Source organism: Xenopus tropicalis, chromosome 6 (assembly GCF_000004195.4).
Source record: "Xenopus tropicalis strain Nigerian chromosome 6, UCB_Xtro_10.0, whole genome shotgun sequence".
Lineage (NCBI taxonomy): Eukaryota > Metazoa > Chordata > Amphibia > Anura > Pipidae > Xenopus > Xenopus tropicalis.
Genome location: NC_030682.2, coordinates 102,039,901 through 102,056,216, shown reverse-complemented (window position 1 = coordinate 102,056,216; position 16,316 = coordinate 102,039,901). Strand labels below are relative to the sequence as shown.

The window sequence follows — 16,316 nt, the reverse complement described above, 5'->3', positions numbered from 1 at the left end:
ACAAGCTTTTGATAAGGCCCAGCACTCCAACTATTATTTCAGTCATAAAAAAACCACTGAATAGCAGAAAGGAAGATGTCCAAGTCAAATCTTCATAAAACCAATGTAACTATACCTTAAAATTAATAACTTTTTATTCGCAATTTTATGTTATGAAGATGGCTGATGAGTGAGTGGGTGAGTATTGGGTCTTGGGTAGGCTATGTAATAGTGCCTACTCTATATTCTAGGGTGCTATTATGGCCTTGATTTCATTTCAGCTGTGACAGGTGGTTTCCTTTAACTTCAATGGGAGGTGGCAGAGGGGGTTTCAGATTTTTTTTAACAGCATATTTCCTTGTGTAGTCTTGGAATCAAAGCAGTATTTTCAGAAGACACAAAGCAGAGTCAATTACCATTAATTTGACAAGCTTATTTACATTTATTTGCATTCACTAGACTTCTGCCTGGGGAGTTATCTGCCTAATTATCTATAAAAGTTGCAATAAGAACTTCAAATGATGCTTCAACTGTAGACTATATGCAAATAAATGTACATTTTTAAAATGTATACAATCTTATATATATGAGAAAAAACAAGGTTTTGGGGGATTTTGGGGTCTCACAAGAAAACCTTTTAATCACTGGAGAAAGTTGAAATACGTTTAGTCTTGTTGTACACTGTCTACTTCCACTATTGTACATTTATATGCTGCTTTAGAATTAGTCTCTTCTGAAGGTTGTGAACAGGTTCTATTTTTTTTAGCATATGTTTACCTTGGATCTGTTTTCCACCCCTTTCTAACTAATAATCCATGTATTAGTACAATTTATTCCCACTATTCAAAAATCTTAACATTTCTTTCTAAACTAAAAACACACAAAAAATCCAATATTCCATTCAATTAAATAAACTACACTGTACATGTAAAACATTTTCTGTAAAGCATAAGCTCTGGGTACAATTACAATGTGCTTTTGTACTTGTAAGCGCACCTTAAATCAGCCAATGGAAGCTTAGATAGTCATGGCATGGTCAAAACTTAACTGCATAACAAAATTAACAGTAGGTAGGGGATCCAAAGTATTAATTCACCTTAAAGCTCAGAAGTCCTAGCTGTGGAGAGATATTTACCCAGCTGGTCAGGCATCTTGTGTCTAGTTCCTGTCCATAGGTCATATAAAAAGAGAGACCACATGGTCTTACTCTTTGGTCTCCACCTGGTATCAGTGGTGGATGTGAGCCTGGATAAGCCCCCAATACAAAGCTTGGGAGACTAAGGCAAGGTGCCCATCTGTCCCCATTTCATAGAGACAGGTCCCGAGCATTCTGGGAAACAGGTCCCATACCTGTACCTTTATACTGCTCATCTCTGGACTCCTCTTCCATGTAACTGTGGATTGTAGGTAACTATAACATTCTTTTCTTCTCTATTTCTCTCATCATATTCTGACATATATTACTAATAATTGTGATGCTCATTTATCCTGGTTTGCACAGCATGACAGCTTTACCCTTTGCAAATTGAAACCATGCAGATTATTTTAACATTTATCAATGTATGGGTACTGTTCATTGTTGTGATTTTATTGCTCACGTGCAAGACGCTGTTGCTTGAACTCAGGAATCAATATAGTTGCTACGGTATTTGAAATTTGTCAACGCAAGAACATTTATTTGATATAATTATTATTAGGTCAAGGTGCAGAGAACATCGTGTTACCTGTTATAGAACCAAGCAGCAGATTTGTGCTATTTAGAAATCAATTACAATATTCTGTCACAACAAACAAAGGAAAAAACATAAACATTGGTTTTACATACCCTCAGGGGACATTTCAGGAACAGTAGCAAAATAAGGTTCATTGATAAACTTTGGTTCGTTGTCATTAATATCTTGAACTTTGACAATAAACTCAGATTCTGCTTCAACAGGAACACCAGTCACAGTGTTTATAGCCTGAGCTCTTAGAGTATATGATGATTTTTCTTCTCGGTCAAGTTTTTTTAGAAGATAAATTTTTCCTGTTCTTTCATCTATAGTGAAAATAGTTTTTGCTCCATCTCCTAATAAAATGTACTTAAAAGATCCATCTTGCTTGTCCAAATCAGATTTAAGCTGTTGAGAAAGCAAAGAAAAACATTAATAAAAAGATCACAGCATCAAAAGTAGCTTATCATTTGCCACTTCATTTTTCTCTGTTGTGTTTCAGAAGCTAAAATCTCTCTAAAACAAACAAACAAAAAATGTCTTTTATGGGATACATGTCTGTGTGTTAGTGTTTGGGAAAATAATAAAACTCAGGTATTAAAAGCAGCAATTCCTGTGCCAGTTGCTTTTGGCCTTGGGTATGAATTATTCTTTAATCCTTTAGGGACTGAAACTAGGTTTTAAGTGCACTAAAGTTCTGCAAAGAGAATGATATGTTTAATGCAAAGTTTAATAGTATTGGTAGAAAACAAATGTAACATTCCATCTAATGTCTTCTGTCTTTCTTAAAGGAAAACAAATGAATCATTTTTATAAAAATATACTTTTTTAGTACTATGGGCCATTGGGTAATCCTAAATAGAAAATTGTCATTTTACGAATTAAGGGCCGCCTCCTGGGATCATAGGATTCACAGTGCACACAAACAAGCCAAGGCACACATACATGCTAGGCCCCCTGTCTTTTGCTGCCACAATACTTACTGTTACAGTTAGAGCTGCATTACTTTTGGTCATGTGATCTCTGAGGGAGCACATAGCCCATCACAAAATGGTGGCTCAATATATATATTACAATTTGTTGAGATTCTTCAATAGCTTACTTAAAGTAATATAAGCTCTCTGTTGCTTAAGTATTCAATCTGGGGGTTATAGTTTCCTTTAAATCATTTTTTAAAACTGTACATAGAGCAGGGCCAGAAATAGGGGTAGGCAGACGAGGCACCTGCCTAGGGCACAACGATTGGGGGGCACCAGGTAGGAACCTCTCCTGCCTACTCCTAGGAAGGTACTTTCTTAGTATTCTGCCACTTCACCTTCGGATATGTTTATTACTGTACCTGCATCTCCCAGGATACACATCTCAGCTGTTAGCAGCCTGGGACAGTCTGACAAATAGTGTTGCCACCAGGGATGGGCCAAGCCAACCAGGCTCCCTTGTCATTGCCCCTGCCGGTTGTCATTACGGGAGGAGGGGCGAGGTGGCTGACCGGGTTGCCTAGGGTGCACGGTCGGCTTGGCCCACCACTGACACAGAGCAATGGGTGAGAAATGTATAAATGTGCATACAATATTTTTATGCTCTTAACTTGTCTGTGTAAGTAGCATAGAGCACAGTACTTAACAAAACAGAATCCATGGTAAAAGCCAACTGGAAATTATAGAGGATCTCAGTGGTCAGTTTGCACAATTGAGTGGCTGGGCAACAGATAATCTGCTAAAAAACATATTCTTTTGGGTACATTCATCAAAGTACAGGTCTGAATACAAAAAAATCATGCACCGAAGGATCAAAGTCAGTTTTCCTGCAGTTTACGATCTTTCAGATACGAAAAAATCGTACTTTTCGGACATTATGCGATAAGATACGATTTTTTCATATTTCAAGATACAAATTTTTTGTATTTAATGCAATTTTTTTGTATCACACTTTTTAAAGGTACAAAAATCCTACTTTAATAAATGGGCCCCTGAGTGTAAGCAGGCACAAATGTAAAAGAGTACCATATACCATATTTTAAGGATGCCCCCCATGATGCAGATAATACGTGGTTGGTTTACCTTTTCTCTCCTAAATGTTTTTAAATGATTTGCTATTTTTCATCCCTCTATATAGTTGCTTATGACACATATGGCACAAAACAATTGAAGATTAAAAAACAAACACAGATGCTTTTTGACACACATGTTAAATTAAAATATAGTTTTCATTAGGTGAACTGGCAGCTAGGCTTGGATTAGTGGTATGAAATTGTATAGCAAAATGTTTGCCAAGTGAAATACACAATGTATTTCAATCATTTCACTCATGACATAAACCCTAGTTTTGGGAAATTTTCAGTTTGACAACATTCAGGCACCATAATTGGAAGCACATTTTATAAGAATGTTGATGGAGCATAAGCATTGTATGCACTAAGCATGTAGTCACTGCTTATAGTACATTCTAAAATGTGCTTTTCATCCTCCACACTGTTTTTGAATGCTATATTCTATTATACAGTATATGTGCTGGGTTCATTTGGAAGGGTTGAGCTTGGTGGACTCTTTTATCAATCTAAATAAACTATGTAACTAATTACTTTTATGTTTTTCTTTTCTTTTTCGAGACAAAGTTGTAAAAGTCGTACAATAAAATTGCATAATTAAAAAAAGTTAGCCTTAATTTAGATGATACTTTTAATAAAAATTACCCTTTTTATTATATATATATATATATCTGCACAAACTTGGGCACAAAGAAGGGTTTAGCCTTGCAGTCTTATAGTAACCTAGTGTACACGCTTAAACCTAGTGTACACGTTAAATTAAAACTTCTCTTATACATCTTAATGTTTTGCTTGGTTTTGAGGTTTGACTAAACTTGGATGGATGGTGGGACCTAAGTGTGTAATACTAGTGATGAGCGAATCTGTCCCGTTTCGTTTCGCCATAAAATTTGCAAAACAGCAAGAAAATTCACAAAATGGTGAAAAATTTGCATTTGTCGCACGATTTTTTCATCGTCCGCATCTTTTTTGTCACCTACTTCTATATTTTTGTCAGCTGCTCTTTTTTGCCGCAACCGTGCTCAATTTTGATGCGACTGCGTTCAATTTGACGAGTGACAAAAAAAAATCAGCACAAATTTTTCTGGAAGTTTTGCGAAACAATTCGCCAATGGTGAAATGCGGAAATTCGCTGCAAATCCACGCCTGGCGAAAAAATTTGCTCATCACTATGTAATACGTTACATGGAGAACAAACAAGTGCAAACATGCCCTTGCTATGGTATTTTGATACATCTAGTTTGGTTCCTTTAATGTACTTTAGGGTTTTTTTTTATCTTAATAGACACTGAGCCTTTCATTTTTCCTTTTGTGTTGTATCTCTTACAAATCTTGCATATTGCTTTTTTTTATCTATGCTGTGTTTTTAACTGTGACTATCACATTTTATGCAACATTTTTCTATAGAAATATCTATATTTTCACATTATTATGCCGTCAGTTTCCAGATATGCTAATAACAGCAAGCTGATCACTTGCTCACATATGGTTTCTTAGCAACTAATTACACACTTTTTGGCACCATTTTCTGGGGGACGGGTATAAGGTTTGGTGGTTTTCACTCTGTTGTTACAAAGGTCTAAAGGGAGGCTGAAACATTGGAATAACAAATAAACTTTATTTCTTTTTCACCATTCTTTTAAGTACTGTATATACTGTATATATATACTGTATATATATATATACATACAGTATATATATATATATTGCTATTACAGCAGTTAACTGCCATTACACATTGCAGTAATGCAATGTATTTTTATGTCACTGACACCTGATCCTGTATTATGTTCAACTGTAATACAGTGTACAATACAATCATGGGATACTAAGCCACTTCTGAAATGTCCAAGTATATACTGAAAAGGAGATCTGATACCTGAAGCAATTGCAGTCTAAATGTATATGAAGAGAAACAACACAGTCATTGTCTCTTTAATACAGATCTTAAAACATCAGTTAATTAATTGTTAGAACTATACCCTATGGGTTCCATTAACTGTTCCACTTAATAAAATGTAACCCTAGTTAATTCAAGACTCGTAAACTGGGCAGTATAATAGCAGTTCCCCCTTTCAGCATTTTTGTAAACACAAGCACAACACAACCAAAATAATGGCAAGTCTAATTTTGTATTAAATAATTATCTTATTATGTCTCTTTGATGGTGTTAACTATTAACACCTCATAGCAGTTCTTAAATACTAACATATGTGCAATTAAATGTTACATATAATCACTGATTAATAAAGAATTTTGCATTTACATTATATTATTATATTTTTTCTTTATTTTTCATTTTTTAGTTTATATATACATATATATCAGACGTCTAAGGATGTGCGTTGTCGCGACACAAGTAATACCTCAAGCTGTGTTTTTTAGATAATCAAATAAAGGTTGATCGATATTAATACTAAGGGGCACATTTACTTACCCACGAACGGGCCGAATGCGTCCGATTGCGTTTTTTTCGTAATGATCGTATTTGGCGATTTTTCGGAAAATTGTCACAACTTTTTCATTGCCATTCCGAATGTTGCGCAAAATTTGGCGTTTTTTCGTAGCGTTACTATTTGCGCGAAAAGTCACAACTTTTTCGTAGCCTTCGCACTGAGTACGAAAGATTCGGATTCATTCAAGCTTCAGTATGGTGACTTTTCTTGGGCCAGGTTGGAGCTGCACGGTGCCATTGAGTCCTATGGGAGGCTTCCAAAATCATGCTAAATCTGAAAGTTTCGCCCGCCGCTTACGAGCGCTCAATACAAAAAAGTCGCGACAAGATACGAGCGCATTGTAATGGCTACGAAAAACTCAAATCGTATTCGTAACGAAAAAGTCACGACAATTTCCGAAAAGTCGTAAAGGCGTCGAAAAAATCGCAAAAAATACGAAAAAGTCGCAAAATGTTCGTTTTCCAATCGGAATTTTTCCAATTCGGATTCGGATTCGTGGTTTAGTAAATGTGCCCCTAACTGTTGCTGCTTTTTATGCTGAACTGAAGTGCACTGCTAATGTGTGAAGTTTTGTGACGAAATTTGTCCCCTGGCTACGGACTCGGGGCAGGAGAACCTGGAGCAACAGGACCATTTGGTAAGAATAATGCTTTCTTGTTTGGAACTGTGTTCTCCCTGGCTGTGGGTTTTTTCACCTGAGAGCAGGGTCCGGGGCAGGTTGCACAAGAGGATTTGATCGGTGAGCAGTTTTTGTGTGGGGGAAACTGTATTGCTTTTTCCAGTATTTTTAAACTAATTTCCATGTTTCCATGTTTCTACTACTTCCATGTCATCTACTACTTCATGGTAAATATGAAGGTTGCTAGGTAACATTATTATTTTAGGAAACCTTATTTTAATGTAAATATTGATATTCAAAGCAGTATACTTTACCTGACCAATGTATAAGGGCTCAGTAATTTCCTGTTCCTCCAAAACATAAAATGGGTTCCATAACCAACCTCTTTTAGCTCTCCGATGGTATGAAGTTTGGTCCTTTTGAAAAGTACAGTTTATGACATCCTTACAAAACACATGCAGCGACATGAAGGAAATTTCTCCTATAAGTAACATTAAGGTAGACCATCTCATCATATTGCAAGCTGGGATAGTATCTCCACATTCAGTAATGCTTTCTGTTGTGTGTGTTCTTTCTCTATTAAAAAAACAACATGAATAACAAATTACTTTATTTGCTAAAAAATATTACTAAAAAAAACAAGCTGAATAAATGTCTTCCAATTACAAATAGTTTATACTCTGTTACACTAGTTGCAACATGACATTTGTTTAATGCTGCTTGACATCACTGGTGCCCTAGATTAGACTTAGCCAGGATACGATCTGCAACAAGTGCAATTAATTTGATCTCAGTTGAGTTTGACCAAAGAAATGATTGTCACATATATCCTTGAATACCAGTATGCCATGAATTCTCCAACCATTAGAAAAGTCAGGTCTAAAAAATATTCTAACCAAGTCAATCACAAACATAGCATATATTTATGTATTGCATGTGTATATGACATACTGTGCATAGTAGCATAATAACACAGCAAGTTTGGTTGAAAAAGGACACATGACCATCAAGTTTAACTTTAAGTCTATATAAAACCTGACTAACTGCTAGTTGAGGAAGGCCCACACAGCACTGGCCCCTAAGCTCGGAAACTGACAGCAGCGTAGAGAATATGGAGTTAATCAGCAGAAAAGAAGATGGTGAGCTACTAGGGGCATCTTTGGAGGCAAAGACATTCCCTGCTAAGGGGTTATGGTCGATTTGGGCTGGTACAGAAGCCTAAAACATAATGAATAAGATTTCTGCCCTATCTCTTTAGTAAGGTTTAGTTCTCCTTAAAGATTATTATACAATATGGTAGTATTATACGCTTTATATATTTATACATAGTTAAAGGAGAAGGAAAGTCATTTTGGCATTTTACTGCCAATAGATTCGCCACATTAATGCCACCTAGAACAATATATTTATTATGCAGAAAGCATTATCATACCGGAGTAAATAGCTCTAGAAACTTTCTCATTTTCTTAAAAAACAGCTGCCATTTTAAGTAGCTTCCTGCTGCAGCTCTAGCCATTATTGCTGAGATCACACATTCCTAACGGAGGGGCGAGGGGCTTCTTAGCAATCTTGTGGGAGGAGGGAGCAGGAGAGGGGAGAGAGCTCTGGCCCCAGGAATGAAGGATTTTTCTGAGAGGAAGTTAGATACCTGAACAACATGTTTACAAAAAAGGAGACAAGAAATCCTGTGTGTTTTTGATAGAGGACTCAGTGCAGCTTTTCTGTGAGTGCTTATGGTCGTATTTACATAGACCTTTCTGATAAACCTTACTTAGTGTTGTCTTGCCTTCTCCTTTAAGTGTCTCTTCTTCTGCATAAACAACCCCAACCTGGGCAGTCTTTCCTCATAACTGCAACTTTACATGCCCTTTACCAACTTAGTTGCCCTTCTTTGGACCCTTTCTAATTCAATACTATCCCATTTGAGCTTCTAGATGGGGCCTTACCAGTGCTCTGTAAAGTAGAAAAATAACCCCCTCCTCAAACTAATCTATGACCCTTTTAATACAGCTCAAACCCCTGCAGCAGCTCACTGACATTGCTTGCTACAGCCAAGTTTATTATCTACAAGGACTCCAATGTCCTTCTCCCTTATGGATTTGCCTAGTGCAGTCCCATTAAGGGTATACGGGGCTTGCATATTTTTACTTCCCAGGTGCATGACCTTACATTTATCAATATTGAATCTCATCTGCCACTTAGCTGCCCAGATTGCCAGTTCTGCTGGCTGTCCTGGTTCAAGGATATCACATCCTGGATGGAATTAATTGGCCTGCAGAGTTTTGTGTCATCTGCAAATACTGATACATTACTTATAATACCCTCCTCTTAGTCATGAATAAATAAGTTAAATAATAGTGGCCCCAGTACAGAACCCTGAAGGACCCCACAGAGAACCTTACTACAAGTAGAGAATGTACCATTAACAACCACCCTCTGTACTGGATCCTGTAGCCAATTTCCTATCCATGTGCAAACAACAGACCTTTTCTTAGAAAGCAATCATTAGTGGGGCACTGTATAACGCAAAACCCAAATAGATTACATCTACTGCAACCCCCTGTACACAATAATTATATTTTCAAGGCCAGCAGAGCAAAAAACATGTGTTGAAAGAGTTAAATATGGTAATTGTCTAAATATATTTTTATTGCATTGGTCTAAAATACTCTGCAGAGAAAAATCCACCGCTTCCCATTTTTATAGGACATTGTTAAATTGCACTGCATAATAGCTGCATTCTATTCTACTACCAGCAATCCATTACTTATTCCTATCAGTAAAATTAGCATTGCCCTCAACAAAAAAGCCTAAATGCCACTGATTTTATTTTAATATTGATAGTGCAGAGCGTATAAAGTATACTCACGAAACACATCAGAACCAGAAAAACTTTATTTTAATTCCCAATATCATTGTTTCAGCCACAAATGTTTACCGAGTACATTATCTGTGTAAACAGCTGTGTACCTTTATGATGACTTAATAAGGATTCTGAAATTCTATTCCCTCTTGGGCCATTCTTATCATCTTACTGCTTTATTCTCTTTGCACACATAGATGCAAGTCTGATATATACACTTCTATCAGTATATATTCCATTAAATATGCTGTTACAATATATATTAAAGTCTGACCTTTCTGACCTTCTAAAAAGTCCAAATCCACAAGCAACTTATTAAACATAAGGCCACTTTATCTAACTTTGCCATCTTGGGTAAGCTGTGTTGGAGATAAGAGCTGTGTTTAATATTTTATGAGAACATATATGATTCTGTGAATAAAGCTGGAATGAAAAAGGGACATGTGTTTTGGTGTAACTATAATTACAAAACACTTCTCTGAAGAACAGATTTCATGGCCACAATTAACAAACATACATAAAATGTTGCATATATCCTACAAAATAAAAGTCACTGTATTGTGGATTTTTTTTTTGTGTAACACTAGTTATAGGCTAAAAGTCACCATCCCCCATATGTGATAAAAGGCACTAAATTTGCCCAGGAGCAGTACACCGACGCAACCAATAAGATTTCTGCTTTTAAACAGGTCAGCCAGTAAATGCTACCTGCTGATTGGTTGCTATGGGTTACTGCTCCTAGGCCAACCTAGTGCCTGTTATAACTTCTTTTTAGTACAGCAATGTATGTATAGCTTACAATTCTGCAGCCTGTGATGTTCTAAAATAATCTCCAGTTTGGTTTCTTTTTGTATGTGGGTATGTGTGTTTTTTCCAAATATCAAATGCCTTCACTCAACGATCAGCACTAATATGGAAAGTAAAGATTTGCTTCAGAGGACAAGACAAATGGCTCAGATTCTTGCATTTGGATGCCATAATTGCATTGAAATTGACAGTGGTATATGACCCTGGTTAAATTTGTGTTTTTCATTTGTTTATTTTTAACCGGTTTCGTTAAACTGTTTAGTATTTTACCTCCCCATCCATCAGTCAAAAGGTTTGGATAAGAACCTGCACAGAATACAGCTACTGTCTGTAGGGCAGTAGGACTCCATCATCATAACTTCATGCCACTATAGGGTGCTGCAGTGGCCCCATGGTAATAAGATAGGTCTAATGAAAGTCTAAGGAACAAGAGTTCTACAGAGCACACAGTTTACATCATGGGAACTGTGAGTGCATATAAAAATATCCTGGCGTAATAGCCTGAAACATAACGATACTGCTTCTTCAGTGCTCTGTTGTAAAAAAATGGAGGGGCAAGATGCTAAAGTGGTTTAAAACATTGGTCTTTCTAATTTTATGTAGGCTGTTTGAGTCCAAATTCTCTTTTGTGCGACTTCTTTTAAACATTGCGCATCTTAAGTTTGGAAATTATGGGGCAAAGGAAAAAAAAAAATAAAGCTGTTAACTTGGTTGTAGATTGCCCGTTGCTTGGCCCAGTCCTATACTACAAGCCACACACCCCCCCCAAAAGAACACATTTTTGAAAAGCACTCAAATTACTTTTCAGTTACCAAAACCACAGTAGTGTTCAGCCCACTCTTAGCCCCTTATCATACACCAACCTTCCATAGGCCAAAGAGTGAAGTCACAGTGAATCCATGCCAGGTGAAAAAATGTGCTCATCCCTATAAATAATAATTTACTCATCCCTATAAATAAAAATATGCTCAGCCCTATAAATAAAAATTTACTCATCCCTTTAAATAAAAATTTGCTCATTCCTATAAATATAATTGTTTTACACTAGACATTTCAGCATTTTGTTTCGCTGAAAAAAACAGGAGTAAAAACACACACTGGCTCCAATGCAAGAAAAAACATCCTGAATATGCTGAAAAAATGGCATTTCACAAATTTTTCATTGGTTTCACAAATTTATATTTCAAATGGCCAGTGATAAGAGAATCTGTCCCGTTTTGCTGAAAAATTAGTGAATCTTTGAAAATGATGTACATCAATATTTTATCGCATGCAAGTTTTAATAATCAGTATATATATTTGTGTACCACAAAATAAGTAAGCTCACATGCAATATCAAAGTTTCTCATTATATGTAACTTCATTTCAATTTATATTATAAATAGTTGCAATACATAAACTCTTTGTGCTGTGCTAATATTAAACACAGATGTAAATTGCAGATATTTATACTCTTGAAGCAACTGACATGATCGATCTCATGTAAATTCAAAAGGCTGGCTAAATTGAACACGTCACTTTTTTATCTTTTTATAAGCAGTGAAAAGGTGCAATAATAATAAACAGACACATGTTTAACCATTTATTTTCCTAAATGGAACGAGTCATTTCAGAGTGGAAAATACTTTTCCAAATCCTCTCATCTGTGATTTGCATCTGGGGGTAATAAATGAGTATGGGTGTGTGATTCCCCTGTTTGTTCCCCTATAATAATGCCACAAAATTATGTTCCTGATATTATGCATCTCCTTTATTCAGTGTTTTTGCAGTCTATTAGATTTTTTGAGAGACAGTGATCTTGCAAGTAAACTAATTTTGTACTGAGTGCATCTCCTTTACTCAGGTGGTGCATCTATCCAAGCACAGTGCTATATTCCACATTTCTACATACTGAGTTCACCCTTAGGTCTAGTGAAGGTTACAGAAGCTTGGGTTGGGAAAAACCCAACCTAAAAAAGCAGTTGAAGCTACTGGTCCATGCTGGCGGTAAGACCCAAAGCATATCTGAATGAATGGAAGATGGCACCCAGGTACGCTGCTGCACTGCTCTGCTTTTTTAGGTTGGGTTTTTCGATAGGGCCAGTTTTTAAAGCCTTTTTTGGGCTCAATCAAGTGTAAGTCATCTTTTTTTATCTTACCTCAAAATAGCACCGACCTCTGTCAGTCAGAAATTAGTTATACACTATACGAGAAGGGAGAGGTTAGGGGGGTCTCTGCAGGTCAGTTAAAGGGGCTTTTTGACCTGGGGGGGTGTAGTTCTCCTTTAAAATAAAAGCCTAGATTTGGATATGAAGGGCAACAGCAATGCTCCAAGCCTTGTGCTGGCCATTACCTACATATAAGGCCTAGTTATACTTTTTATCCATTTGGTAATTATTGGCTACCCTTGTTGTATTTGGTTTGCTTAGAAAGGTATTTTCCATATTACTTCCCAAATGATTAAATATTTGAAGGAGACTGTGAGTCAAAAAATGGCCCTTTTCAACACACATACACAAAAGGTAATAAGTGATTCAGTGGGTCTGCTGGGCCAGGGTAAAACCAGCAACTTTGTGAGAGAAAAAAGCCTAAACAGTTGCTACTTGCCAACAATGACAACCATGTGAGAGACAACGACTGAAAAAGCTTCTGGTAAAACTCAAACATTCCACTCTTATCAGTGTAAAAACATAGATTTATGTGCATTAGTATGGCTTGCACTACACACCTGATCACATACAGCCTCAATGGCCCACATGAAGGGATGACTGAGGCGTTCTTCAGTTCTTATACTAGCCTCTAAATACTTTGCATTTAAACCGTTTGCTACCTGATCACCACACTATCAATAAAAACAAAAAACTATCCTGGAAAAAAAAAATAAAACAAAATGTAACAAAATGATGTATTATTCTTTTACTATTAAATCCATATAAATTCTAATGAGAAAAGTAATAGTTGCATGGCAAAGCAAGTGATCAGATAATAATAATAATAACCATACTGCTACTTGTGATATAAAGTATAAACAAATGCTAAAAGTATAAAGTAATTATACAATTTACGGGAATGTTTTTATTTGCTACTCTATCAGTAACTGATCTATACATTTTCACTTTATCCCATTTTTAAATTTGAACTCCTATAAAATAAGCCATTTTCCATATAAAAAAAAATCATTAAACACAGATTTACACATGAAGATCAACAATATTTTATAAACTGCTGTTTGTTGGCAAGCTTTCTATGTAAAGCTAAAGTACAGCTGTGTTAATCTTACAGCATGCATCTTAAAACCTTTAAATCCGGTAAATCAAATTGCAGCAGTTTTGTACAAAATTATGGATTTTTTAAAAGTACAACAGCAAATTTACACAATATACACAAGTATTTGTCATGTACTTACAGTCTTTGAGGTTCCCTTATATGCGTACGTTTTAAATATCTGAAAAAAACATATCCTTTAGTTCAGAGAGCATAAAATCCCTGGGAATGCTTGACACACTGTGATTTCTTTAAAGGAACACAGCATAATGCATTCAGTTTTACAAAACTCATAGTATTCCGCTGCATGCTATTTTGGGTACATTGGGTGGTAAACACCGAACACAGGATCATTTGTGTATAATATAATAAGGCTTCATTGAGGCCTTTCATTCAGCCCACTAGATTAAAATGCATCAAGCTCCAGCAAAGTATAAGGAGAGGAAAGCGCTCATTGGTATAATATGCATGCTGTGGAAGTTACATTCTCTGGAGAAATGAAGTTGCCCTCTGTGTAACTCTTGTCACAAAACTATTTGACCTGTTTTGTGTAGCAGCAATTAAATTACTGCAAATAACCAGAACACTGGGATCACTGTTGTGAAAAAGTACATTACATCATCAAATAATTAGGATGAGCTGGAAAAGAATATTTTCTTGTTCCATTTGTATGTTGCACAACACATTTCCACTTATATTTGGAAACTTTCCTGTTAGGTTCTTTATATATATATATATATATATATATATATATGTGTGTGTATGCGTGTATATATATATATATACATATATACAGCAGAATGCCGGCACTTATGACACCATGTAGTACATATGCCTGGGTTCAGTCCTCAAGTTAATCCGACAGACATTCTCCATGGCAGAAACCGCTCACACAGGAACAATAAAGATTATTTTATTGAAACAGAAAAACTGTATCGGCTATTACACCAGCCTTTCTCAAAGTAAGAATGTCAATGAGAAACGTCAGTTTCTCTGGTTCAATAAAATACTCTTTATTGTTTATAAGTCCTGTGTGTGCGGTTCCTGCCTTAGAGAATATATATATTTTACCTTGCAATCAGGGACTACAGACTAACTTAAGGAAAGACTTTAAGTTAGTTTAAAGACTTGAAACACATAGAATTAGGAGTGACAAAAATCTATATTATGTAGTGATGAGCAAAATTTTTTGTCAGGCATAGATTCGCAGAGAATTTCCATGTTTTGGCATTGGTGGAATTTTCACGCGGAACATCTGGAGACAGGCCTGGATTTTTGGTGAGGCCACGAAGGCCCGGGACTAGGGCGGCAGAAATGTAGGGGTGGCATGCCGCCCAGCCACAATGTGATGTTGCTCATACGGAGCAATGGGGACCGGACGTGCAGAAACTTTAGCGCATCCTCTTCCCACTGCTCCGTATGCGACCGAAGCTGCGCACATGCGCATGGGAGGGGGGTCCAGCGTGAGGTGGGTGGGCAGCAAAAGGGAGTGACCTCGCGGCACCCCATTCTCAAAATCCGTCCCTGTCTGAAGAAATTCCCCACAGAAAAAAATGTTGCGTGACACGAGACAGATTCGCTCATCTCTTTCATTCATGTCTTCTTGTTGCCTAAAAATCAACATGGACAAAACTGAGCTGGTCATCTTCCAACTTTGTTCCCCTGCCTGACATCACTGTCTGAATGAAAAATAATAATATAACCCCAATTGCACAAGTTCGCTGTCTAGGAGTCACATTAGATTCTGTTCTCTCATTCATTCCCCACATTCAAACACTTTCTAAATCCTGTTGGTTTCACCTCAAAAACATCACTTGCTTTCAACCTTTCCTCATAAGACGAAGAACAATGTGGGCTCCCCCTGTCTAAACTGACCTCACTCCAATCCATCATGAACAGTGCCACCAGACGCACCCCTCTATATAACCACCCTAATCCCTAAGTACATCCCCAAACGTAACCTTTGCTCTGCCCATGACCTGCTTCTCTCCTCCTCACTCATTACCTCCTTTCACTTTCACATCCAGGACTTCTCACATGCTGCACCCATCCTCTGGAATGTTCTGCCCCATCCAATTAGACATTGCCATGGTTTTCATCATGGCATTGAGAAAGGTCCCGACGGGGACCGAAACGTAACGTTGGCTGTTCATGTATTTTTCAATATATAATTGATTGTTTGCATAGATCCGGTGTTGCTGGTCTTTTTTTCAATATTTAAACTCTTTTACCGTGCACCTGGGACAAGGATTGAAGCGGTGTACCACCCTTGGTTCGATATATATATATATATGTTCTTAAACTATATTAGTCATGCAATCTTCTTAGTGCAAACAATGGTAGTTAGAAATATGACCTTTCAGTAAAGTATTTTGGAGAGGGTAGAGTTAGTCTGAACAAAGAATATTTTAATGCATTCAAAACCAAAGGCAAATCTTAATTACAACACATGATTTTGTTGGTGGTTTAATGCATACAGAAGCCATTTGACATCTTATGACCAGAGTAACTGTTGGCAAAATTTGAGTATTTATAGCCATTAAACTGAGGCTCAATTACTGACTGTAGGAATGCTAAAGTTCACAGTATT

The 16,316-nt window shown here is 36.7% G+C and overlaps 1 protein-coding gene across 1 annotated transcript in view; it reads right to left on the bottom strand.

Annotated features, from left to right (window-relative positions):
* Positions 1–14,146, bottom strand: part of cdh19 (cadherin 19, type 2) — a 75,841-nt gene extending 61,695 nt beyond the window's left edge. Inside the window, exons 1-3 of the mRNA XM_031904478.1 lie at positions 13,869–14,146; positions 7,128–7,389; positions 1,805–2,099 (exon numbers count right to left, since the gene is read on the bottom strand). Of these exons, the coding sequence (XP_031760338.1) occupies positions 1,805–2,099; positions 7,128–7,328 (496 nt within the window). The 5' untranslated portion in view covers positions 7,329–7,389; positions 13,869–14,146. The remainder of the gene's footprint in view (positions 1–1,804; positions 2,100–7,127; positions 7,390–13,868) is intronic.
* Between the last annotated feature and the right edge of the window lie 2,170 nt (positions 14,147–16,316).